General features: G+C 38.3%; 1 protein-coding gene across 1 annotated transcript in view; it reads left to right on the forward strand.

The window, feature by feature from the left end:
* The first annotated feature begins 3,109 nt into the window (after positions 1-3,109).
* The window catches only part of tfap2d (transcription factor AP-2 delta (activating enhancer binding protein 2 delta)), an 80,824-nt gene continuing 56,226 nt past the window's right edge, over positions 3,110-27,707 (forward strand). Inside the window, exons 1-3 of the mRNA XM_069888320.1 lie at positions 3,110-3,148; positions 3,546-4,043; positions 6,725-6,785. Of these exons, the coding sequence (XP_069744421.1) occupies positions 3,110-3,148; positions 3,546-4,043; positions 6,725-6,785 (598 nt within the window). The remainder of the gene's footprint in view (positions 3,149-3,545; positions 4,044-6,724; positions 6,786-27,707) is intronic.

Raw genomic sequence — 27,707 nt, forward strand, 5'->3', positions numbered from 1 at the left:
CCGCCTGGGTCCAGCTATCTCTTCTAATATCCTCATGTGGTTTAGTATTGTTCTTCGTACAATAACACTCATGTGAGGCGCCTTTGAATATTATTCTATTTTATAGATGTCATAAAGGCACATTTTTAATCGCTGCTGTTGAATCAGATGATCAGAATTAAGATTTCGAAAAGCTCAATGGAGGAATATGTATCCAATATCACCATGGTAGTTACAACCTCGACAGCCCAGACCTTGAGTGCGTCATTGCTGTTGAGTGTTAAGCTTGTACTAAACGCCAATTTCATTAAGCTTTTGAAACTCATTAATGCATTGGCGAATGGCGGAAATGACCAATGAATTCAACTTCAGCAATCATTTTAATTCTCATTCGAGGTCCATCACTCGGCTTCAATGAAAAAAATAGAATGGCACCAACGCAATGGTCTGAAACGGATCTGCCGGACAGCTTTTACATGCAGAGGGTGGTGTGCAGATGGAACGAGAGGCCAGAGCAAGTGGCACAGGCAAGCAGATAGTTAGAGAGATATGGGCCCAGCGCCATCAAATGGGGCTAGCTCTGATGGGCAACTTGGTCAACATGGACAAGTTGGACTGAATTCCAAGCAATGTAGCTTTTTGGCTATGTTTATAATGAACTCAAATATACCGCCACCTATATATAAAATTAACTTTTTAAACATAAAATCTAGAAATCGAGGATTTTTTTGTTGAAGGGTCGTTTTGCAGTTTGAAAAGCATTTCTTTGCAGAGGTAATAAGTACTTCAAAACAATGAATTTCTAAAATGACGAACAACAAAGTGATTTTCACCGAAGATACAATAGCTGATATAAGATCTACGAAGACTGAATTTTCTAGAATTAGTTTAAATTTAAATATTGTTAGAGTTGATGGCTGCCAGGAACCTTCGCCTGTGGAAAGCTGGGCAGATGTTGTGAGTGCTGAAGAGTCGCAAGAAATTGCGGGAATTAATGTTAAATTGCCACATTGAGTTGCACGAGGATACAGTAATGATGGACAAATGTTTTAGTCTGAAACTGTAAACCTGCTGAACTGTCTGTGGAACAGTTAGAATGCGTCCAGGTAAAAGTAAAAAAATACTCACCAAACCACAAAATACATGTCGCAGCAGGACAATAATGGGATAATAAAGAAACTACTCCGTTCGTTGTAAAAGTCACTCTCATTTTTGTTGTTTGCGACTTATCTAAGTGGTGATGTTTACAAAAACATTCAACAGAGCTAATAAAATTTGACCAGAAGAAACTGACCCTTTTCCATGCCTGGTTGTCACACTTAGGCGACACACAAAAGAGGCAAATAGTAGTCGTGTGCCTTTGTCGATTTATACAAAGGGAAAGGGGCCAGGGTGACAGCTCTGGTTAGTGTGCATGAGCAAAGGCGAATGGCCTGACAGACCTCCACACCAAAAACTTGTTGTTTAGATATCATTCCTTATAATTCAATGTTAGATAGCCTGCTGCTCATGGAATAATAATAAAAAACTACCCTATTTGTGAAGCTTGCACGGGCTCTTTAACCATAGTCAAAAACATGATAAGCAGATTGTTTTGCTCAACTTATTTTAGCATTGAAACAAAGTGTTTACTCTTTTCAATTAAAGTATATCAAAGAAAATAAGATAGTCAAAAAATAAAGGGGTACCAATATAATGCGAGAAATATTAAAATCAATTCAATTTTAGAAAAAAAAATGACCTGCTATATAAATTACATAACTTTTGTTTGTAAATATCTTCAGCATAAAGGACGCATTTCAATCATCAATAAATCAAAACATTGAAATATAAAGAATGTAAAATGCATCTCCCTCATGCGGTAGTAACTGAAACAGTAGGCACAGGGGGTTGTTTAATAACCGCGCCATCATTGGTGGAAGTCTGTTCAATTACACTGTTCATACACAGTAATAAGAAAGGACACGTTCTCATTTGACTGTAACATAATACAATATATTGAAATCGAAGAAGACGCTGTAAGTTGTCAGAGGCTTCTTAAATGTGCATAATACGGCTCTTAATACCATATTGTCCTAAGCACTATTAATGAATTACTGGCATCATTCTGAGTTTCAAAATATAGATAACAGTAAAATATATGCTTATGTTTATGGAATATCTTAAAGATTTGTTTCAAAATTTAGATAAACACGCTCTAAAATAATCCATGTTGGTCGGATTGAGAAGAAGGACCGACTATCAATCATGAGCAATATTTCTCGTTCACTTTAATGTTAGAAAATCAATTAACATCTTCAAAGATAAATATATGTAACAATCCCGTGTTTTGTACTGTATAAATGATTCCATTAATTGCAACATTTGTTGCGTTTAAAAAAAAACCACACAAATAAACAAGGTGGTCTCTTTATCCTTGACTGGGCAAATCCTACCCAATTGTTTTAATAATTTAAAAAAAACTGTCGAGACCATTATATACAAAACATATAAACAGCCAAGATCATATCTTACATTTCTCACCGTCTTTAATGAAACTGGGCGTTTTCTCCTAAAATCATGATTTCGAAATATTTCAAGTAATTGAATAGGTTAATAAAGATGTAATATTACCTTTGTTTTATCTTGCCTGAAATCTCTACTTACTTTAAGCAGGTATGCCATAGATTGGACAAATATACCACTCCTTCCCTGAAGTCTTCGAAAATTGTAATAAAGGCTTACAAGATTAGGCATCATAAATCCAACGTTACCGGAGAGAAAACAGGGAAAGCATGAAAAACTCCCCAATACAATTAAGAACTTAGAACAACCTCGCTGTGATGAGGAGAAGATACAATATTTATTCCGCGTCTCCTGGGATGGAGCGCTTCTGTCTATTGTCTTCCCAGTTCAATGCTGAGGCTTAATTTTCAAAACTTATATATTACCAAGGGACCTACGCCATCAGTTAAGAAAAAAAAAACCCGACAAGTACAAAATGTGATACAGGGAGCTGCTTTTGTGCAGAAGAAACGTTATTTCGCTCGGAATAGACGGATTCTTTGGGGTGTAGAGAGAGAATATAATTTGGGGGAAAGTGGAGTGTTTTTTTTACTTGTTCTCATTAGAACCTCTTTTTGGATCGAAAATGTCAGCTACGTTCCCGGGTCTCGTCCATGATCCCGAGGTAATTTTACGACCGTGCTGATTGCTATTATATTTCTAAAGCTGCTGTGGTCAATTAAAAGTTACTTTTCGTGGCTTTAAGAACGAAAATTATTCGTTATGACATCTGTCGCGCGATTGGCATTCATCGGATTGCAACAGTTGCCACAATGGGGAAAAAAATGTTATCGCTGGTAAAGATTGAAAGTTAAGTAGCCGGATTTAGATAAACCGCCGTGTTATTGTTTGAAGGGATTTGTGTATTTTCAATGGATGATGAGTAGATTTAAGACGGTTGCGGTTGTATTTTCTCGAAGGCTTTAGTGTTTGAGGGATGGAGTGCATTGATTGTACTTTTGTACCTGTGAGGTATAAGAAATGACAAACCAGATTTGTTTTCTATTCTTTTCTTTTTACAGATACGTCATGATGGATCAAACAGTTATCGCCTGATGCAGCTGGGGTGTCTGGAATCAGTAGCAAATTCTACAGTCGCCTATTCATCCACATCTCCTTTAACCTACTCGGCGAATGGAACCGATTTTACCTCACCTTATTTCTCCACAAACCACCAGTACACCCCTCTTCACCATCAGTCCTTCCATTATGAGTTCCAGCACAGCCACCCGGCAGTTAACCCAGATGCCTATTCTTTGAATAGCCTTCACCATACCCAACAATATTACCAACAGATCCACCACGGAGAACCAGCAGACTTTATCAACCTTCACAATGCTCGGACTCTCAAGTCCTCTTGCCTGGACGAGCAGAGGCGAGAGCTGGGCTGTTTGGAAGCCTACCGCCGACATGACTTGTCTCTCATGAGCCATGGGTCCCAATATGGCATCCACCCAGACCAGAGACTTTTGCCAGGTCCAAACCTAGGGATACCGCCTACAGGTTCTGATGACATCCAGGTAAAGCTATTATTAATAATAGTATTGAGATTTTAAAACATAACAAATAATGCGTAATGAGTTTACACCTTTACATCAATTTATGGTTTTAGTTTTCAAATATGATCAATTTAAAATCTATTTTATTTCTCCATTCCCCCAATAAAACAGAGTAAATAGTTCGCCGGCGATCTTTGTCAAATCGCAGTAGAATAGGGAATAGTACAAACAAATCTGTAGCATTCAAGCCGAAGTGACACCCAACAGCAAGAACGAACTCGGTACAATACAGAGGAATATATCATTGCATTCGATAAATTCCCTACATAGTTACCTGGAACTTCAAAAAACACTTTACTAATATTGCAACAGAACAAATGTTTATCTAACATTAACGGCGGCTCCGTTAATTGACGCCCATCGACTTAAAATTGTAAGTAGCGCAAACAGAACGGAAATAAGAATGGAAATGTAGCGAACATTATTACGTAATGGTTATTATCTGATAATTGTTGACATTTCTCACATCTCCTGTTTCACCGCATCTTAAAAAACACGAGATTCAACGGACGTTTCGACGACCATAAGTTGATTATCATGTAGTTTCTTTTGTTTATAATTTACCCACAAGACAGAAACCTAGCATTTCTGCATGCAATCGGTGATGAATATTTTGTCCTCCACCTCACCGAAGGAACTTTGTGAATGTATCAGTAAAATTGACAATGAAGTAATTTTACGGCAAACAACAACAGATTTTATTGTTCGGAAGTCGGAGAAGAATATGTAAAATTAAGTCATTGCCAGCGTGATTTGAAGAGCAATGTACAATCGACTTTAGAGACTTCTCTATTTCATTAAAAATGAAAATATAGACATTTTTAAAATGTTCCCATGTTAAAAAAAATATATTTGGAATATACCAAACAGTAAATACAAGCAACGTTCCCTTTTTAAATATATTCAGGAATCATACTCACGTTAAACGTCTTTTTTTTCTCTCTCTCTGTTGTCCAGTTGTAAGGTTTCCCCTCCCAATAGCTCTCAAGTGAAAATCGGAGTTTGTCAACCTCTGTCTGACAGCTCGCGCCTTGCGATAGGGTTTGCAATTTCTTCTCAAGGATAACGGATGCTTTAAAAAAACCTATACTTATCTCTTTGATCGAGAAGGCAATTAAGACGATTAGAATAGGGAAAACGTGACTTTCTCCCTTTGTTTGCCAAAGTGAGGGCAACAAATTAAATAAACGAACATTACCCCGAGAACAGAGTGTTGGCCTTATTAGAAAGAACTTCTCAAATTCAGTTTTGAAAATCCTTAATTTAATGCAACATATTCTGCTTAACTAAGGCCCCTTTATGTAGTGCTGAGCGCGTCTGGTGTCCTGATTTTTATACTTGTACGTATTTGGCCATTTTCCTTCACAAAAAGCGTGGTGTTTTTTTAAACGGATTAGGGAATTTGCAAGTGAGAAACAATACGAAAATGCAATGCGCGGAGCACCGTAGTTTATCCAATTTTCGACTTTATGTCACCCTTCTATTTACTTATGCAAAATTATCTGACTAGATTAGTTATGAACAAGCCCTCCGCCCCATCCCATTACCTTGTTTATCATTAGGTGTGTGTTAGCAAAAAGCAGAATGAAATATGCACTTTAAACGATACCGTGCTATTCGTTTCTGTAAAATCGGTGTAATCAGGGTAGAGTAAAAAAAAATATTTGAATAGTTTCCTTTAAATTTCGCGTCCTGGTCAATTTCCTCTACAAGCAAGTAGATGGGAGTCTGCTTAAACAACTGAACAGATGCAAACGGTCTTTAGGCAGTAGATACATCTTTGAGCTCCCTAAAAAGATTTGCTATGCCAAACAAAAGAAACTGTCACACCTTTTCCCCGTCACGAGTTTAATTTATGCTTGATCTAGGAGTTTTCATATTGATTTTATAATCACTTTAACCCCAGAACATAAGAGAAAGGGCCGTGAGTTTCCAAAGGTTTACAAGCGCTCGTCAATAGGGCGAAAAAGGGAGAGAAAAAAGGAGCAAGGCAAATTCGAGCGGTCTTTAGTATGCGACGCCTCTCTCCGAACTCCTTTCAAACTTCTCCATGGATTAGACAGACCAGAGAGCTTTATTTTTGTTTTGCATCGAGTAAATGGAAATGCGTGCGTAAATACAATAAATGTTTTACCATTAATATATAAACAGTAATGGATAAAGTAACTTCAGTGTAAAAGAGAAAAAACTGTAAAGGGTGCGTGGATTTATAAATTTGGTCGTGATCCGATTGCTGATATCCCCCAGAACTGATTATGCGTTTGGTCGGGAGTGTTCAATGATTGGAAATGCTTTCTTTGGCTTTAATGAATCGACCACATACCAGAAGCTGAAAAGTAAATGAAATAGAGTTGACCATAGCTCTTTCATAAATTCGCGTTTAACCGTGAATCTATTGAATAATACGAAAGGTATATTTTAATGTACGTATTTACGGCTACTCCAAATAAACGGGTACAAAAGATTCAATCGAAAACATAATTTTATTGCCAATCTGCGAAAAGATAACGGATAAGATTGTGGCCGTTTCTCCCGGACAAAATGAACGGACGTGTATAAAAGTAAATTGTCTGCTTTCCTGGTTAAAAAAAAAAGTGTTTTATTTGTTTACTTCAGTTTTCTTACCTTGTTCTGATTTATAGAACTCAGTGGAAGCGCAATGTGGATTAGTTTTAAATGGTCAAGGCGGAGTAATACGGAGGGGTAAGTCTCATTGTTTTTTCTTGGGTGCTTCACACAAAAGAAAGATCAAAAATATGTTTTCAGAGGTGAATTGACCTTCGAAGGAATACAGGCAGTATTGACTGTTATCAGTTGTTGCGTGTACTGCTTGTTTCCAATACTGTATCGGGCAGAAAACCTGTCTTCGTGTCCTAGAAAATAGGGTAGGGTCTTTATAATCATGACGTGTTCACGGATTGGTCAAAGCAAGGAAATGAAATGGGAACCAATAATCTCACAAAGCTAAATTATGATCAGGCATAATTTAAATTGCAACTGGAAAATATTATTCAGTTGAGAAGAGTCTGCGCTTATGCATGTTCTCGCATATGGTTTGCTTTCAAGTGAACTCCGTTGATAGTGAATACTGCCTAACAGTTGGGAATAAGCATAAGGCACCGAAATTATGAAAATGGGAGAAGAAAAGTAAAAGGGTTTAGTTAAAATGAAAATACAAACATGCGTGTCCGCGGCTAATGAGCCACATAAAATAAAACGATAAATATTATTGTTTCACTGATTTTTGGGGGTCTCTTCAAGCTTCGGGAAATGCTACCAATGTTATACATTGCTGCAGGGTTAAAATTAAACCACTCAGAACAAAATATATACTGTAGTCAGAATAATGACCGAATAATCTTTCCAATCGCTGCGCAGCTCATATGAAAGAACCATCCCTCCCGTTGCCAACCATTGAGCAGTTCAAAGTTTCACATTTCCGACGTTTCGGTGGAGTAGATGGTCGTAGTTGGGGGTGGTGATGGAGGAGGTGGAGTTTAGTTGAAATACATTCAGCCGCGTTAATAAGTATACTTTTAATTTGTTTTGGTTCGAGTTAAACAACAATTGCGATTATCTAATTTGTCGATATTTAAATCTGCTTTATCTCATTATCTTTCAAATATTGCATGTAACTAATTGACGGGAAAATATTAATTTAAGAAAAAAAACACGAGAATCGACCATTGCAAACCCAATGGATTTATAAAGACGACTTTAGTATTTAGAAATGTTAATAAATCTGTCTTAAGATCAATATAATATTTATTTCTGTGTAAAAATGCAATTTTAATATTGAATAGAGCATTATTATATAAAATTAAGGATTTCTGGTCATCGGAGTTGAACGTTGACAGAGATTTAAGTGTCGTTTTATTGAAAATCGCCTTTGGTCTACCTATGCGATCTGATGTTCTTGTCGGTTAAATACATAAAAGAAAACGTTGGGCGTCTGAACATTTAAAAGAAGTACAATAAATCCCGATGGTTACATTTTAAAGTGGTACAAATAACGGTAGGTGGTGTTTGGCGTTTCAACCCATTACAATTCATAATTGTTACCCTTTTTGTGAGTTTGATGGATGCAGTGTTAATCCCAAGCCTTTCCGTAATATATTTAACTTGAATGTTGGTATGATAAAAAAAAAATTGAACACGTTATTCGTATTTCCTTTTGCTCGTGGATTGTTTGAAAGTGGAGAGTTAAGGTCCGAGGAAATAATGTGGGTTGAACAACGCTGGTGCTGAAGACAGCTCTTCACTTCAATTCCCAGTAACTTCAGGAACATTACAGCTCAAATGCGTGGCGCGGCGAGATTCTGGTTATTGTCTTTTTTTTTATTGAAAGCTTTAAAATATCGTATTTATTGCGCAATAGGATGCACGGTCTAATTTCGGCTTCGTCTTCCAGCAACAAAAGGTGAATTCAATTCGTCGAACTGCCGTTATGGACTGTTGAAATTGTTAGATTGGCTCCGATGAAGGTTGTAGAATTCTGCGTTGTATTTAGAATGGATGTAAGGGAGCGTGGTGGATTCCACCATCTCAATATGTTCTTGAAATTTGCTATAATGTTGTCCAAAGAGACGCGAATCAACTTTAAAAAAATATTCGAAACACTGAGCAGGCCAGACAGCGTCTGTGGAAAGGGAACCAGATAAATATTTCAGATGGAAATCCATTGTTGAACAATTTTCAACCTGAAAAGTTAACTCTCTTTCTGCTTTCATGGAAGCTGTCTTGCATGCTGAGTTGATTCAGAATTTGCTGCTTGTGTGTCAAATTTCCAAAATCTGTGGATTTTTGGACGTTAATTTACTTATTAGGATGTAATTATTGCTTCAACATTCAGCAACAAATTCTTAATTCAAATGAATAAATTGCCTTAAAATTCCCTTTGTTGACTGGTGAGGATGTTCCATTGTTATTATCAGAATTCTGCATTATATTGAAAATGGATGTAAAACAGGGGTTTAAACTTGTTTCAGCCTTAGCATGAAGTATGCTTTCTTGGTTAGGCTTTCATAAAAATAAATTGTCCTTCCCAAAAGATTGGCTTGACTGAGCAATGTTAATTCTAAGTACCTTAAACTAATTTCAGGCAGTGGGGGAAGGGGAGGGGGGAATAACTTTCACACCAATGTCAATAAACCTTGATCCTATATGGATGCAACATTTTGAGATTTAAACGTAGGATTTTGTCAGTATAATTCAAATATTTGTTGATCCAGACCTTGGTAGGTGTTCAATCTATAGATGACACATTCTGCTGAAACTGTTCAAAGAAGTTACACAGGTGTCTTGTTGATATCCTTGTTTCCCACAATTTTCTTTTGGGTTGTAATATCAGATGTAGATTGGAAATCCATTGGGTAATCAAAATAAGGAGATAAGGAGACCATGAAGAATACAGACAACATTATATAGGATCTTGAAACGTTCCAGGAGAAATCTAGCTACTTTGTTTTCTTGATGTTTTAAAAACATTGACTTTGTATTCCATGTTGTTCCAAGAGAACGCATTAAAATTTATGGAAATGTATACAAAATTTTTTTCTGAGAAATGAACTTCTGCTCCAGGTACCAGGAGAGCAGGAGGTTCACTCCATTTTGTTCTGAAGGTGGATGTAGGATCAATGCTTACTCTTACGTTTCTATCTTGTTTTCTGTTGGAGGTGTCATCTTTTGAATGAGACTTACAGCTGGTCGTTTGCGAATGTTTCCAAGACAGTATCAAACAACATGCATTGTTTACTGAAGTTCATTAAGTAGTGATTGTACATGAATGAAACAAAGAGGACCTGAAAGGACTCAGTAGGTCAAGAAGCTTCGTGTAATAGAATGGTCAGACAACTGGACCTGAACCCTGTTTCAATTTTGACTAGATTATTTAGTCTGTACTATATTATTGATTTGTGGCAGCTTGCTGCTTCAAAATTAGCTAGGCACTTGTCTACATTATGGTGGTAACTATGTTATAAAGACTGATAATTAGCTATATATTGCAAGGTCATAAAAGATGTTAATAAGGTTTTTATTTCTTTGTAAACACTATCTTTGACCATCCCATAAAGCACAGTATTATTGTGTTTGTCTCTAATGAGTTAGGGAAGAATAGCCATGCTTTCTGCAAAGTATTTGGAAGAAAATAAATCGGATGTTACACCAAATTAACTGAAAGAATGAAACAGCCCAAAGGATCTGGTTTTTTTTGAGGGGTGGGGGGAGAAATTCATAATAAAGTAATGCAGCTATGTATCACTTGAAGGAATTTGAAAGTATGGATTAAAATAAAGAAATTTGTTCCCATTGTTGACTTTAGCTTGTGATCGATCCCAACCTTAGCTTAGGCAAGATATGCAATGCTGGGAAGCAGTAACGGTTAGTCTAATTCTTCTCATCTCTTAAAAATGATAGCTAAGTCCCAGAGCTGGTGAGGTGTGAACCATATATGAGACCTGTCTGGAATGATTCGTCTTCATTTTCAAATATTGCTAGCTATGCAGAAATCTCATGGCTGATGTTCTGTTCTAAAGCTAGATGTGGATTTATGGCAATAAAAGGATAATTCATCCATTAAGGTCTAGTCTAAACTAGAGTGATCCTACTAATGTTTCTATACAATGCTCATCTGAACTTAAATTATCTCAGTTTAAATTATAAGGGAATGCAGAAAATGCTGAAAATGCAATACAATGCAGACAATGTCTGTGGGGAATTAAAAGGGTTAATGCTTCTGGTTAATGGTTTGATGACCATTCACCAAATCACTAACTCTGTTTCTCTTTCCGCAGATGCTACCTGACCTGCTGAATATTTCCAGCATTTAGGAATTTATTTCAGGTTTTCAGCATATACAGTATTTAAATTCTGTATTAGTTTAAATTAAATTTAATGTTTCTCTACAGTGCATTAATAAGTCTTCCTCATTTAAATATGTGGAAAATTATAACTAACCAATGAGGAATTCAGAAAATGGACTTCTCAATCATTTGAAAAGATTTTCCAATAATGATCCCTTTCTTGCAGACGATAAAATAATGAGTTGCATCTCGTACTCCAATTGGATCTAAAATAATAGAAAAATGCATTATCCAGATTAATACATGAGATTAAATGAAATTGTTTCCTCACAAAGCCATTTTGCTTCTTCATATTCACCTTTGGACACCTCCATTAATTAGATGTTGATTTAACATGTTTTGTCTCAAAAAGAATAATTTTCCTTTCCTGTATTTATTCCTTCAGTTAGTTTTAACTAAAGACTGATCAAATTGATATTTTTCAAGCTTGTATACTTGGGTTGCAATTTTCCTGGAATATAATTTTGAAAATAAATTTTTACACAAATCTATATCTTAAAACTGAAGACTTGGTATTATTGTGGTACTAGGTGGAAGTTGAAATCCCTCTGCTATCACTTTCAGTTAATGGTGTGCAGTGTTTAGCCCGAAGCTCCACTCTCCCAAACATCAGAACCAATAATCTTTACATTGCATAGTGCCCCAGTATCGATAGCTTCTCTTGCCTGGGGCAACTGCTTTGATATGTTAATATTTTTGAGTACCAAATTCAGTAGAGATCATATTAATGTTGTTCATACGGACTAGTGCTTCACTTAGATGAATATTCAGATCTCTTGCTTTCAAAAGAAAACCATCTCCTATTTACTGAAGTCACCTCCATTCTGATCACCCTTGGTATTAACAATTCATCTCAACTTTCTGAGACCTGAACTGATCAGGCTTAAGTTTGAATCTTTAATTAGAAAGGTGTGATTGTTTTAAATTTCAGAAATTGAACTGAACAGGATAATGAACATGCTGCTAATTGTGAATCCATCAGGGGTGTTAGGTGGTCTGTTCACCAATTCATTTGCTGTAAGGGGAACAAAGTGACATTTGCCCCATGTCTCTTCTTTTTTGAAATCTTGATGGCAAACTCCTAAAAAAAAGCTCTTGATTCGTCTTGTGATCATTCACGCTTGCTGCCCCAGGCAAATTCAGAAGCTTAAACATTACTATAGCCCCTGGGCCATGCAAAAAGGACCAGACTGCCGGCAAAAGCACTTTTCGATTGCTCTTGGCAACATAAAATACAAACTACTTTGAATCAAAACATTTTTGGAATTAATATGGGTTGAACTCTGCTTGCTGCACCACACTTTAAAGAAGGCTGGTTTGTAAATTCATTCCAAGCAAAGGATTTTATCCCCTGTCATGGAATAATGCTACATCAAATCTCTTCTCTAAATTGTTCTGTTTAGCACTGGTAAACTCAAAACATTTTATTTTCCTTTTTTTTTTCCCTTTGTTTTTCTGGCTTCTGTGAATCAGGGCTTCATATGTTTGGAGCTAAATATAAAACTTCACGTTAAAGAACAAATATTTGCAAAATCTACCCAAACAGAAATTTGCAAAACATAGCTTAATCTTAGAAAAAAAAAGTACTTTTCATAATTGCTTCCATTCAAAATGAATGCACGTTAATACCAACTTCATATCATGTTTATTTTGTGCACATCAAGGAATAATCCTGCATGCTCACAGATCTGACTATTTAATATGAAGGAGAAAGATAAGTTTAATTTAATTTGGGGGTGCACCAAAGAAAAGGTACAAGGACTGCCTAAAGAAATATCTTGGTGCCTGCCACATTGACCACCGCCAGTGGGCTGATAACGCCTCAAACCGTGCATCTTGGCGCCTCACAGTTTGGCGGGCAGCAACCTCCTTTGAAGAAGACCGCAGAGCCCACCTCACTGACAAAAGGCAAAGGAGGAAAAACCCAACACCCAACCCCAACCAACCAATTTTCCCCTGCAACCGCTGCAACCGTGTCTGCCTGTCCCGCATCGGACTTGTCAGCCACAAACGAGCCTGCAGCTGACGTGGACTTTTTACCCCCTCCATAAATCTTCGTCCGCGAAGCCAAGCCAAAAGAATGGAACTGGTAAACATGTTCCAACAATGAGATTTGAATAGCCAGAAAAAAATCCTAGTCCCATTGAGAAAAATGCAATTATTGGGTGACAAAAACAGTTTCTGCTCAACATGTGTATACCACCTCAACTGAGGAGATACAAGTCTCTGAGAAAAGCTGTTATTTCTGTATCTAACCTTTAATAATAGTATCCAAAAATGCATTCATATTAAAGCTAATTATTGTTACTGTTTGCTATTTTTTCATTTATCAAGTTTGAGAACATTTTTAATACATTAATTGGATTCAATTCTACCCACACTTATAATATCAAGGAGCAACGTACATTTAAATTTAATTTTAAAATGAAATAAAATACCACTGATTTGAGTCTTTGTGATAATAGATCCCATACTTACATTGACAGCAAGCCATATGTTGGAAATTTAAGCAGTCAAATTTTATGATCAATAGATGTGATCCTGTAGCAAACCAGAAGAAGCCATGTTTATTTCAAAATAAAAGTCCATTATATGTTGTCACTGCTTAAATAAAATGATTGATATTCTCATGAGAAATTGACTCAAATGATGCACAAGTGCCTAAATGTATACATGTGTATCTAAAATATTGGGAGCCACTGCAGACACTTAATTTCCTAAGGAAAATAATGGCAGTATAAAAATATATGGAAGCAAACATTTTCTGTGAACCCCAGAACAATGATGAACACTTTTAGAAAGGTTGAATTCATGATATTGCTTCATAGAGTGACCAGACAAATTCAGCCTCATACTGGTTGGATCATCTAGTTTTATAAGCATCAGAATTTAAATTTCAACCTAGGACTAATTAATAGAAAATAAGAATGTTTCATTTTTCATACTTTAAAGTTGAGGATGAAAAAGAATAAATTAAACATATGAAATGAAGTATTATCTGCCATATTAATTTTGAATATTAGATTATTTTTAATTCATGGGAACAATTTTTCTAGTGATTATTATTCTATCCATTACAAATGACAAATTCCCTCCCCAAGTAACTCGGCTGTTTCAACATCAGATAAACATGAATCTCTTCAGTCATTTTTGCTTATATAATACCATGCTCCTAACATGAGAGTTGAGTATTTATCAATGTTATAAATTAATTTATAACATCTCTGAATACTTAACCATGGTGCATTTTCATTTACATCATCTCCAGAAACATGAAGGCACATTTGTCAGGAATTAACATTTCTTTGGCCACTGTATATTTAACACACTAAAATCATACAGCAGGGATACACTCATAGCCAGATCAATTAATCATGAAAATAGATCTATATGATGTAATAAAAATAAAAGGTATAGCTAATTCTCTGTTAATGTTACTAACATTTATTAATTGTGGGAAATATTATTGTTAGCTATCAGTAAAATAATTTTAAAAATCATTTTACGGTTGCAGTATGATGTAAATTACTAGAATCCACTAAAGAACTGAAAATAAGGTTAATTCATCATTTTATTTTATATTTTTTATTGTGATGGATAGCTGCAATTTCTTACAAGTGAAATTGTTCCTTGACATTTTTCTTCAAAGTTGCAATGTATTAAAGAAAAATGACAAAAGAATGCAACCATTCAAATATCATAATAACATTCCAACCCATAATTTGTCAAATGTATAGCAACTTTATTTTGCAGGAAATATATATTTCTATCAAACATTGATTTTATGTTTCAGTATGATGACGTTATTGTGGAATGGTGTGATTTATTCTTAGCCCTCGTTTCATTTCCTTCCAAATTTTAGTTAAAGTATCCTCTGTCATTTTATAGGTCTGGTCTAAAATTAATTTTGGCATCTTCAGTGCAGTTAGTAGTTGTTGTCAAACTCCAGCACAAATTGGCCATTTTTATTCAATGGGCTATTTTATGAAAAAAAAGAAATAATATGGTGGGACACAATCTTGTACCATTGCAGCAAAATGGCACCCATCTGATTATTTCTTCTTTCTATCGTTAACTTTTCCATTGTTTTAAGTGAGAAAGTGCCTGATTTTATACTACACATCACAGTGATATACGTGGTGGATGACCAAACATTGGGAAAATGTTTTCTCAGAAGAGGGAAATGAGCTATTATATCTATATTCTTCTATGCAATCAGTTTTAATGATATTATCATGGAGAAATTTGCTCGAATATTAGAGTCTCAAGTTTAACACTGCTGGAATGTACAGAAGAAGGGTCTGTAAAGCAAAAGGTAGATTAAAAAGAATAAATTCAAAGGAGTGTGTTCAAGTTTCTCCACCTGCCTTATTCACAGGGTTTTTATAGTATCCAATATTCTACTGCAGAGAGATGAAATGTTATTGCCTAACTGAAGTCCTGAAGGATTAATTGTTTTTTTTTCACAGTTAACATTTGCCACATGATTTATTAAGTCAGATAACTCAATAATGAAAGAGCACCTGAAAGTATTTGCTCCTTTTGGTCCAAAAGGAAAAATCATATTTCACTCATTACCTCAAGGAATCCTTAGCCCTTCTCAATGTCAATTGTAGTTTTCCCTTACTCTTTCTGCTGTAATCACTGATCCTTCCCTGCAAGGGCCCTAATATCTCACCAATCATGTTGTGATCAGAGTTGACACCAATTTCCCTTCAAACTATCTCCCTCCAATCCTTGCCAATGGTACTAAAACTACCAAATGTTGACCTTTCTTGCTGAAACAGAGTCCTCAACTGTGGCTTCCTGCATAGCCTCTGCTTAGAATGTTAGTTTGGACAAATACAAAATAAATGTGATAATGAAGTATTTCTATGACGTTCAGCAGAACATTGATCATTCATGTTGTGTTTTTTAGATTTTTTTCTGGATAGCATTTACGTTTATTGCCTCCAGTACAATATATCTCCATGCAAAATGCCATCCCAATCCAATTTATCAGATTTCCTACTGGATAGTTATGAAATAATATTAATAGCAGACTATCTGTTCACCCATCGATCGGTCACGTGTATCAAAAGGAGACTAAAGGGTAATACCAAAGTGGATTTTGCAGTCATCTCATTTTTTAATAGAATTCAAAAACCTGATAAGTTAAAATATTAATATAAATAAAGTACCAAAAGTATAGATACATTATTTTTTGCTGCATGAAAAATTTTCAAAAGAAATAACTGTCACAGATATGCATTCATTTAAGATGATATTTTGGAGAAAAATATTGCAATTTAGTTTTTCTGGTATGTGAGTATCATAGGCAAGGTCCATGTTTATTGTTCATTAACAGTTGCTTCTGAGAAGACAGTGGTGAACCCCTCCTGAAATTTGCTGGTTGAGAGTTGAATTTAGACCCCAAAATGAGCTGGGTATAACAATATATTTCCAAACCATGACATTGAATGATTTTTATGATTTAGAAGAGAACAAAACTTTGCCCATCTGGGTGACAGAATTGACAAGTTGTAAAAGCTGCCAAAGTAATCAAGGCAACTGCAACTGCTGTGTATTTTGTCAATAATGCACTTCAAAGACGTGATGAACGATTGCAGGGGGAGTGAATTTTTATGTGGTGGATGGCAAGCATGATATTTTCTTATTTTTCCAAGTGTAATTCCTTCAGATATGTTTTCGAAAGTTCTATTTTGTAGAAATGTTTCATGAAATTTTGCAAAGTTGATTCAGCAGATAAGCATTAGAGCACACATGTCAAACTCTGGCCCGCGGGCCAAATTTGGCCCGCGATATAATTATATTTGGCCCGCAAGATCATATTAAATATATATTAGAGTTGGCCCGCTGGCCACCACGCCAGTATAGCGCATGCACACTGAAGGTGAAAATGAAGACGCCGGAGGTGTGGAGGGATCTCAGAGTCCCGAATCCCGGGGATCGGAGCGCCGCACTCAGCCTGCCCGGCTCCCAGACACACAGACGCGGCTGGAGTTGGGGACCATCCTCACTAGGTCTGCGCTTCAGCGGCGATGCCGGACCAAACGTCTCATTGGCGATGCCTTCCTCCTCGCTCCGTGCGTGGCGGACCCTGCCTCCCACTCCTTTTGTTGGAGATGAGCCCGGCGCCGTGAGATCGCAGTTTAATCCCTCTCCAACCATGGGAGGGGGGTGGGAGCAACGCGCTCTTTTCAGCCAATTCCTCCACCGCCCCGGACGCCGGCGTTTCAACGGGGGGTTCGGGTGCCTTCATCAGGCGACCGACCTGTTGGTCCAAGACAAGGGGAGAGTGTACAAACTCCACACAGACAGCTCCTGAACTCGGGTGAACGTGGAGCTGCGACCCCACATTCCACATCAGGACTGTGTGTAAGATTGGGAGCAGTGAGACGGAAGCTTATTTTGTTCCTGTGATTTAAGCCTTTCTTGGGGTGGGGGGGGGGGTCTTTCTCTGACCACTTGCCTAACAATTAACCTAATCAGATGTGGAGTTACCACAATACAACAGTTCTCAACCTTTTTCTTTCCACTCGCATCCCTGTGCCATTGGTGCTCTGTGATTAGTAAGGGATTGCTTAAGGAGGTCTGTGGGTGGAAATAAAAAGTTTGAAGACCACTGCTTTAATCATCCCTCATTGACTCGTCATGTGCACGGTTTCAGACGCTAAAGGAAATGGGCCAATGACAATGACAATGAAAGAGTTTATCCAAAACTATTATTAAACATTTATTTTAATAAGAAAAAGTTTAACATTACATATGTTGAAAGAAGAGAAAACATGCAGATGTTGTTGAAAATTTTCAATAAATATTTAGTTCGGCCCTCGACTTAGTCCAAGTTTTTAATTTTGGCCCTCCGTGAATTTGAGTTTGACACCCCTGCATTAGAGCAAATGTACTGGATGTCGCCAGTCAATAGACACTCACTTGCAAACATTGATGCCAAGATTAATTATCAGTGCAGATGGATGGACAATGGCTGATTAGGGAAAGTCAGCATGGTTTTGTAAGTGAGAGGACATTTCTCACAAATTTGACTGAGTTTTTTTTTAAAATTCAATCAAAAAGAAAGTTGATGAGGGCAGAGATGTGGTTTATGTATTTATAAATCTCAGCAAGGCATTTGATAAGTTTCCACACAGTTGACTGCTCTGGAAGGTTAGATCATATGGGGTCCAAGGTAAGAAAGCAGAATGGATAGAAAATTGGCTTCATGAAAAAAGCAGAGGGTGATGCTGAAAGGTTGCTTTTTGACTGGTGGCCTGTGATTAGTGATGTGTCACAGGGTTCGGTGCTGAGTCCATTGCTATTTGTCATCTGTATCAATGATTTGAATGAAAATGTACACAGTATGATCAGCAAGTTTTGGAATGATACAAAATTGTAGATAGTGAAGATGGTTGCCAAAGATTTCAGCAGGGATCCTGATTGGTTGAGCAAGTTGGCAGAGGAATTTGGATGGAATTTAATACAGAGAAATCGGAAGGCCTACACAGTGAATGGTGGGAATCTGGGGAAAGTTGCAGAACACAGGGATCTAGGAGTACAGGTATATAGTCTCTTGAAAGTAGCATCACAGGTGGATTGGGTGATCAAAAAGGCTTTCAACACATTGGTCTTCATCATTTAAAATGTTACCTATAAAGTCGGGAGGTCATGTATAAGATGTAAGTAGGGCCATTTTTGGTATATTGTGTCCAGTTTTGGCCATTGTGCTGCAGAAAAGATGTAATCGAATTGGAGAGGGTACAGAAAAGATTTATGAGGATGATTTCAGGACTAAAGTTATAGGGCTAATGCTTTATTCCTTAGAATACAGGAAGTTGAGGGGTGATCACATTGAGGTGTAGAAATTCATGAGATGAATAAATTAATGCAGAGACTTTTTTTGCTCGGAGTAGGGGAATCAGCAACCAGATGACATAGCTTTAAGTGGGGGTGGGGTGGGGGGGTATTATTTAACTGGAAGATGAGGCATACTTTTTTTTTACACAGAGATTGGTGGATGTATGGAATGGGTTGCTGGAGTAGATGGTTGAGGCTGCTACTATTGCAATGTTTAAAGAAATACTTGGATAGGATATATTTAAAGAAATTCGGGCCAAATGCAGGCAGCTGGGACTAGTGTGGGTGGGATATTTTGGTCAGTTAGGCCAAAGGTCCTGTTACCATGTTGCATATCTCTGTGATTCTATGACTCCCTGCAGGTCAGGCATCATCAACGTGAAAAGAAGCAGAGTCTTTGACATTTACTCTTGGTTTCTCTTCCCACGGATGTTGCCCAATCTGCTGATTGGTTCCAGCATTTTCTGTTTTATTTTTTAATGTACCTTTTTTTGTCTTTGGTTCATTTCTATTTGGTTTTTAGTTAAAGAATTAGCATCCTAAGAACAGCAGAAACCCAACTATATGGATCATCTAGATCAACCAATATATTCGACTATGATTCCATGTAGGAAATTATCAAGATAAGTAAAACTCTGCATATTTATGATAAGCTTTCAGAATGCAAAAGAAATTGACTGAAAAGAGGCTAAAGAAACTATGCTGAATTAGAAAAATGGCAGATAACTAGGGGCAGATCTATCAACACAGCTTTTCATTTAAAACATCTGCATAGATTCAGCAAACTTCTGGGAAATTTCCAGCTTACAGTAAATTAAGGGACAGCAAGTAGTTAAAAGTGATATTGGGCAACATTTGATCCGGCCAGAACAATTGCTGAACTCAGACTGATGTAAATTACCTGGGGGTGGGGGAACAAATATGTATGAATGATACTGAGGTAACTTAAACTGGAGGTAAGCGACATGGATTTCCTTGGGGAACTGAAACACAATTGGGTAGACAATTTATTCAATTGGTCATGGTTTTTTATTCAAATTTTAATTTAACCATGACTGATCGTTGTAGCAATCATATCGGAGTGACAAGGTATCCATGAGGAAATTGAACATGGAACTATTTATTTGTTTAGCCTTTCTCTATGATGAGATGCACACCTAAGGACATCACTATTTATAGTGTCCATTTCCACCAACATCAATCTGTCATGTTTAGGATGCAACTTACCACAATCATTGATCATTCATACCAAGGTCATTTGTAACATTTACCTGAATTTAAAAGGACACTCTCCTGATGTAGACAGAATTGACTGAGCAGTTTCAGATCTCAGTGCAGACTACTGTCCACAGAACATGCTGCAGTTGACACTGTATGCATTCTCCTCCATTCTGTTGATGATATATTCACTCAATGGACACTTTCATGGTAACGTTACTGGAAGAACTCCATTGTGGGCTGCTATTTATGGCAGCATAGCAGAGCAGCTAGTAGAACAACTGCTTCATAGTGCCAGAGTCTTGGGTTCTATCGTCACCATGTATCCTGACCATATGGGATTTGCACATTTTCTTATGGCAGTGTGGGTTTCCTCAAGATATGTTAGTTTCCATCCATGTCCCAAAGATGTGTGGGTGGCTTGTTTAATTAGCTATTTAAAATTGCCCTGAGTGTATAGGTGAGTGGTAGGATCTTCACAGGAGTTTGGAGGGGGGGGGGAGGGGGAAGCAGGGAGGAAGTTTATAAGAATTTAAGGCAAAATAAACATTTAGAAGTAATGAGGGATTAGTGTAAATGCGTGTTGGCCCGGGGCCTGGCTCCTAGCTCCATAGTATGGCAATGATTGTCTCCACAAAATAGATTAGGGATTTTAGGCCAAGAACTCATTCACCCATCCAGAAGATGTCTCCATCTAGAGAGTCCACAGAGCCAACACAATCTAATTGGGCTGTTCTCATGAATTGTGCATTTTTAGGTTCAGATAGATATCCAAGCCAGTAATCATTGAGTTGCATGACATGTTAAGGGGAGACCTTGAGCCAAATTTGAATTTGGTTCCTCTGTGAAAGGCATATTGATTTATATCAGCCTCATGAAGTGATATTTCTAGCTGACCAAAACAAATTTCTGCTGTGCCCAAAATTACCGTGAAAAGCTGCATCACTAAATGCCTGGCATTTTATGATATCACCTACAGGTAGTCCCCGACTTATGCAAGTCAGAATTTTGCTCATGTGTGTGAAGTACCAAAGTCTTAAAGCAAACTTTTTAATCAAATCTTTTTCATTTCATCGTAGATTTTTGTTATATTTGACAAACTATAAGAGTGATACAGCACATGTAAAAGCCAAATTGTGTGTACTTACTTGATATCGGCATTCTGGGGTCCATAGGCTGGGTGCAGCCATCTTGATTCCTGTATACATGCATGAGTCTTCGGTTGGCACATGGCCGGTGGGTTTGCATGCTGGAGTTTGGTCGACGATTGCATGGTGGGTTCATGCATTGGAGTTGAATTGATGCATGTGCAGAATTGAAATGGTTGACCACTGGGAGGTCACTGTGGTTGCAAACGGAGTGGAGGTGCTGAAAAAAGTGATCTAGTTTGCGATCAGTGACTCCGATGCAGAAAATACCACAAAGGGTGCACTGGATGCAGTAAATAAGTCTCCTGGATGTACAAATGAAGCGTTGCTTATTGTGAAAGGCCATTTCCAGGACACACTCCCATGCTCAAATGTCTGTCCATGGTTTTATGTACTGTCCACCCTAACCATCCGCAGATTAGTTTCCATCTGGGTACCCTCCAACCACATGGCATGAAGATTGGTTTTACTGCTTTCCATTAAACCTGCTTGCCTTTTCTTCACATCCCCCTTTTTCTTGTCTTTCACCCACACAGCTCTGCCATTCCCACCCCCCTCATTGCTGCTATCTCCTCCCTCCTTTCTCCACCTATCGTCTCCTGCCTTTACCATCCCCCTTCCTCCCTCCTACTCTTTTGTTTGGATGCTTTCTGGCATTTTCTCATACTTTGATGAATTTCTCAAGCCCAAAATGTCAGTTATGTATCATTGCATTTGCTACATAGAGGACACTGTTTAACCTGCTGAACTTCTCCAGCATTTTGTGTCTTCACTTGAACTTTTACTTCGGTGTCAACAGAATTTTGTGATTTACTTCTTTCCATTGGAGTGGTGCAGTGCAATGTGTCATTGCAACCCGACATGGCTTGGCACACACTATTACAGCCCTCCAAAAGAAAATATGCATTTCTGTGGCAATGATGTGCATGTTTGGGACATGGGTGAAATAAGAAATAGGAACACATGCCAAAGACAAACATGTTTATACAGTTTAATAAACAATATTTGTTACAAACTGCAGTACCGGTATTAGTAACATAAAACCATAGAACATTACACCACAGAAACAGATCCCTTTGGCACTTCTAGTCTGCACTGAGCCATTTTTCTGCCTAGTTCCACTGCCCTGTACCCAATCCATAATCTTCCATACCTCTCCCTTCCATGTACGTGTCCAAATTCTTAAATGTTAAAATTCAGCCAGCATTTACTACTTCAGCTGGCAACTCTTGGCATTCTCAGTGTGAAGAAGTTGCCCTTACTTTTCACGTAGATTTTCCCACTTTCAACCTTAACCCATGTCCTCTGGTTTGTATCTCACCTACCCTCAGTGGAAAAAGCCTACTCATATTTACTGTACCTATTCCCCCTAAATACCTCTATCAAATCTCTCATTATTCTTCTACACTCCAGGGAAGAATGTTCTTGCAGTGCGCGTTAAAAGAACCAAAGACTTGCTGATCCAAACCAAGGCTTTTATTAACTAAAAGACTGGAGCATATCACAAGTAGGTCGACCAGTCCAGAATGACCTGGTCTGGCTACGAGCAATCCTTTAAGACCTGCCAGTAGGTGTGGCTACACTCTCAGCCAATCACAGACATCCTACACTAGCATCTGTACATATGTACACATTGGTGATAGAATCTGTATTATCACATTCACCCCTTCTTTGAGAACTGACCCCAGGGTGGATGGAGGTTAGGGGCTGTACCAGTCAGGGGGCCTGACCATCTGGCGTGACCACCGTGGTGCCGGGATTGGGGTCACTGGAGTCGTGTCACTGGCAGGCCCGTAGGGTGCGGCCACTGCTTCACTCAATTCCCCAAGAGCATTGTCGACAGTCTGGCCTGAGCTGGTGGGGTGGTGCTGGACCCTCTGTTCAAGCACATGACCTGGGGGAGAAGGAATAGGGGGAGGTTGGATTAAAGACACTGCTGCGCCTGATCCAGCTTGGGCTGAGTTCCTTACCGAGATTGTGTCCTCCTGTCCATCTGGGTAGTCAACGTAGGCATAATACGGGTTCGCTTGGAGCAGAGTCACTCAGTTAACCAAGGGGTCGTTCTTAGAGTACTGGACGTGGCATTGTAAGAGGACTGGACTGGAAACTGTGAGCCATGCCGGTATGGTCGTACCCAACTCGGATCTCCTCGGGAAAAATAACATTCTTTCATGGGGTGTGGCATTGGTTGTGGTGCATAGGAGGGAGCGGATGGAGTGTAGGGCACTAGTGAGGTAAGGTGAACATCATTGCGGCAAGAGTGGGTTGTACCTTCCGCACTCGGTGTCTGCCCTGTAACATCAAGCACTGCCACACAATGGAGTCCTCGCTCTCATTGGACGAGAGCTCTGAGGAAGAAGTGTTTGAAATGGAGAATGGCGATTTTGCTTCACACGAGGCACTGTGTTTGATGGTGGCCATTTTGGAGTGACAGACTACAGCAAAGTGGCCATTTTTAAGGCACTTCTGGCACCTGGCTTTTCTCGCCGGGCACTGGGACCTGCTGTGTTTGTTCCTCCCACAGAAATAACACTTTGGGGTTGCATAGGGCAGCGTAGTGGCAGTAGTAAGGTAGAGGGAGGGCATCCTACTCACATCAGAGTGTGGGGTCCAGCCCCGAGAGTACATGTCCATACAAGACCGCAGCCTCCATCATCTCTGCTATCTGGATCACGTTCTCTAGGTTTTCTCCCCCGTGCTCTAGCAGGCACTGCCTCACCTCATTCGATTGAACCCCAGCCACATAGGCATCCCGAATGAGATCTTCTGTGGTCTCCACAGCACTTCTGTCTGTGCAGGCACAGTCCTTGCCCATTGCCCTTAGTGCCTGAATATAAGCTTTACAGGACTCATCGGGCTGTTGCCTCCTTGTAGTCTCTCCACCCTCTGAGTTGCTCCACCAGTACTTTCGCAAATCTCACCCCTATGTAACAACCTACTTGTGATATGCTCCAGTCTTTTAGTTAATAAAATTGTGGTGCATGTTGAAAGAACCAAAGACTTGTTGATCCAAACCAAGGCTTTTATTAACTAAAAGATTGGAGCATATCACAAATAGGTCGACGAGTCCAGAATGACCTGATCTGGCTAGGAGCAATCCTTTAAGACCTGCCAGTAGGTGTGGCTACACTCTCAGCCAATAACAGTTATTCTACACTACCATCTGTACATCATTGGTGATAGAATCTGTACTATCACATTCCTAACCTGTTCAACCTGGAGTTCCAGGAGTCTGGGCAACATCCCAGTAAATCTTCTCTGCATTCTTTCTTCTTATTGATATCTTTCCTGCAGTTAGATGGCCAATGTACTGCACACAGTACTCCAAATTTGATCTCACTAATGTCTTATAAAAACTTTACCATAATATCCCAACTCCAAAACTTAATACTTTGATTTATGAACGCTAATGTGACAAAAATTATCTTTACAACCCTATTTACCTGTGATGCTACTTTCAGGGAATTATGTCTTTGTATTCCCAGATCCCTCTCTTTTACCACACTCCTCAGAGCTTTACCATTTACCATGCATGTCCTTTGTTGGTTTCTCCTTCCAAAATGCCACATCTCATACTTGTTTGTATTAAATTCGAACTGCCATTTTACAGCCCATTTTTCAAGCTGGTCCAGATCCCTCTGCAAGCTTTGAAAACCTTCTTTGCTGTGCACAATGCCTCCAATCTTAGTGTAATCTGCAAACTTGCTGATCCAATTTACCCAATATTATCCATGACAAACAACAATGGTCCCAGCACTGATCCCTGAATCCCACCACTCGTCACAGACCTCCAGTCTAAGAAGCAATCCTTCACTACTATTCTTTTTCTTCTCCCATCCAACCCTTGTCGAATCTTGTTTACTACTTCACCATAAATACTGAGAGCCTGAACCATCCTGACTAACCTTCCATGTGGGAGGGATTAGAATTGTCAGCTATGTATGGAGCCAAAAGAGATGTGGGAGATCTCAAATGACTTTTGTTTCCACCAGTATTCACTCAGGAAACAGGTACAGAGTTATGGGAAGTAATGAAAACAAGCAGTGAGCTCATGGAACCAATACAGATTAAAAAGGAAGAAGTGCTTACTGCCTTAAAGCAAATAAGTGTGGATAAATCACCAAGGCCTTACTATCCTTTTCTTTTAATATACCTGTAGAAACCCTAAAGATTTTCCTTCATACTGTCTGCCAAAGTCATCTCCTTTTAGCCTTCGTGATTTCTTTCTTGAGGTTTTTTCCTGCATTTGTATACTCTTCGAGTACCTGATTTGCTCCATATTGCCTACACCTGTTATACACCTCTCTTTTTCTGAACTAAATCCCCAATATACCTCAAAACCATTCCCTTTGCCTGCTAACCTTGCCTTTGATCCTAACAGGAACATACAGACTCTGAACTCTCTAAATTTTACCTTTGAAGGTCCTCCACTTTCCTTGCACATCCTTGCCCAAAAACAACTTATCCCAATCCACACATTCTAGATTCTTTCTATTTTCCTCAAAATTGGCCTTTCTCTGATTTAGAATCTCAGCCTGAGGCCCAGACCCATAATTAACTTGAAACTAATGGCAATAGTATCATTGGACCCAAAATGTTCCCTTTCATATACTTCTGTCACTTGTCTTGAATCATTCCCTAATAGGAGATCCAGTATTGTACTCTCTCTAGTTGGTACCTCTATATATTGATTTAAAAAACTTTTCTGAACACCCTTATCAAAATCCAAGCCATCCAGTCCTTTTACAGTACGGGAGTCCCAGTCAAAATGTGGAAAGGTTAAATCTCCTGCTATCACAAACTTATGTTTCTTGTATCTATCTGCTACCTCTCTACAACTTTGCTTCTCCAATATCCGTTTACTACTGGGCAGTCTATAGCACAACCCCATGAGTGTGGTCATACCTTTCCCTTTCTTCAGCTTCACCCATATAGCCTCAGTAGACAAGCCCTCTGGTCTGTCCAGCCTGAGCACAGCTGTGATATTTTCCCTGATGAGCAATGCCACTCCTCCCCCTTTCACCCCTCCTGTTCTGACGCATTTTGAGCAACAGAAACCTGGAAAATTGAGCTGCCGGTCCTGCCCTTCCTGCAACCAAGTTTCACTAATGACCACAGTATCGTAATTCTATGTGCCAATCCACACGCTAAGCTTGTCAGCTTTTTGCTACAATACTCCTTTCATTGAAATAGATGCACCTGAGAAAATTTCTACCACGTACAACCTGTTGACGTCTAACATTGCCTCCCATGCGATTTTCCCTCCTCTACTCCTCTATCTGCTCTGATTTCCATCTTCCTTTAAATCTAGCTTAATTAATTGCATAAACATTCATATTTTATCCATGTTTCCTTAGTTGAAAACTAAACCAGCACAGCAGGGAAAAAAAATCTTAAACAGATCAGCAGATTCATTATAACTTTTTACATCAGTCATATTTAACTCCTGAGAAGTTAAAGGAAATATAAGTTTATTTCTTGTGATTTATGTTTTAGGTGCCATAAACAAGCTGGCTCCTTCTTACATTCTACTTGGTTATGTGAAACAGTGAAATCTTTCTGGAATAGAATTAAGGAACTTATAGAAGTTTTATTTAAATTTGAAATTTTGCTTGATCTTATGATATTTTTATTAAGAAATTGAGTTTGGAATAAAAATTAGGTAAGTCTCAAATTGCTTTTTGAGATTGGCACTAGCTATGGCTAGAAAATGTTTGGCAATTACTTGGAAAAATGAGACTGATTTGAGTATTCAATGGTGGCATTTGGAAATGAGATCTTGAATTCCATTGGAAAAAATAACGTATAATTTATGTAACAATTATTCTTTCTTTGTTAAAGTTTCAGCCCGTATGTGAGATATATGCGATTGAATTTGTAATAGTTTTTTTCCAAACAATTGTTGGGGTTGCACTAAACCATGGCAATAGCTGAAGGTTGTTATGTACATTGATCTCCTCTTCTATTATTTTTCTTTCTTTTGGGGTAGTTTAGAAGGGGATTGGGAGGGCTGGGTGTATTAGGATTGGGGGTGGGGGGTTATGTGGGGTAAAATATTATATTATGTATTTACTTATATTTTTATTGTATGATTTATTGTGATTAATAAATAATTTTTTTAAAAAAAGATCAGCAGACCCAAAAACAAATCAAAATCAAGTGGAGGCAGTTGCGGGCATTGGAGCTCTTGTGTTCTGAATGTAAGGTTCAATGAAAGACATAGAGATTATCTGTTAGCGGTTTGCAGTGCAGGACCAGTAAAAGAAAATGTTGATGGGGATTCACTTTTAAACATTACCCACATTGCAAGCAGAGTTGGTCCGAGGATTAATTGGACCCTAAGAAAAGGGGAGGGGTTCACTTTGCAATCCACCTTGAAATGAAATATTGAGAACTGACTGCACACAACTGTCCACATCATATTCCGGGTAAATCAGTTGAGCTTTCCATCCAATGCCTTACTGGTCTTCCCCGGTTAAGATATCAGAGGATAGTGAAGTCAGCAGAAAAGATCATTGGCGGGGGTCTCTTACTACCATGAA

The sequence above is a fragment of the Narcine bancroftii genome, chromosome 6 (assembly GCF_036971445.1).
Source record: "Narcine bancroftii isolate sNarBan1 chromosome 6, sNarBan1.hap1, whole genome shotgun sequence".
Classification (NCBI taxonomy): domain Eukaryota; kingdom Metazoa; phylum Chordata; class Chondrichthyes; order Torpediniformes; family Narcinidae; genus Narcine; species Narcine bancroftii.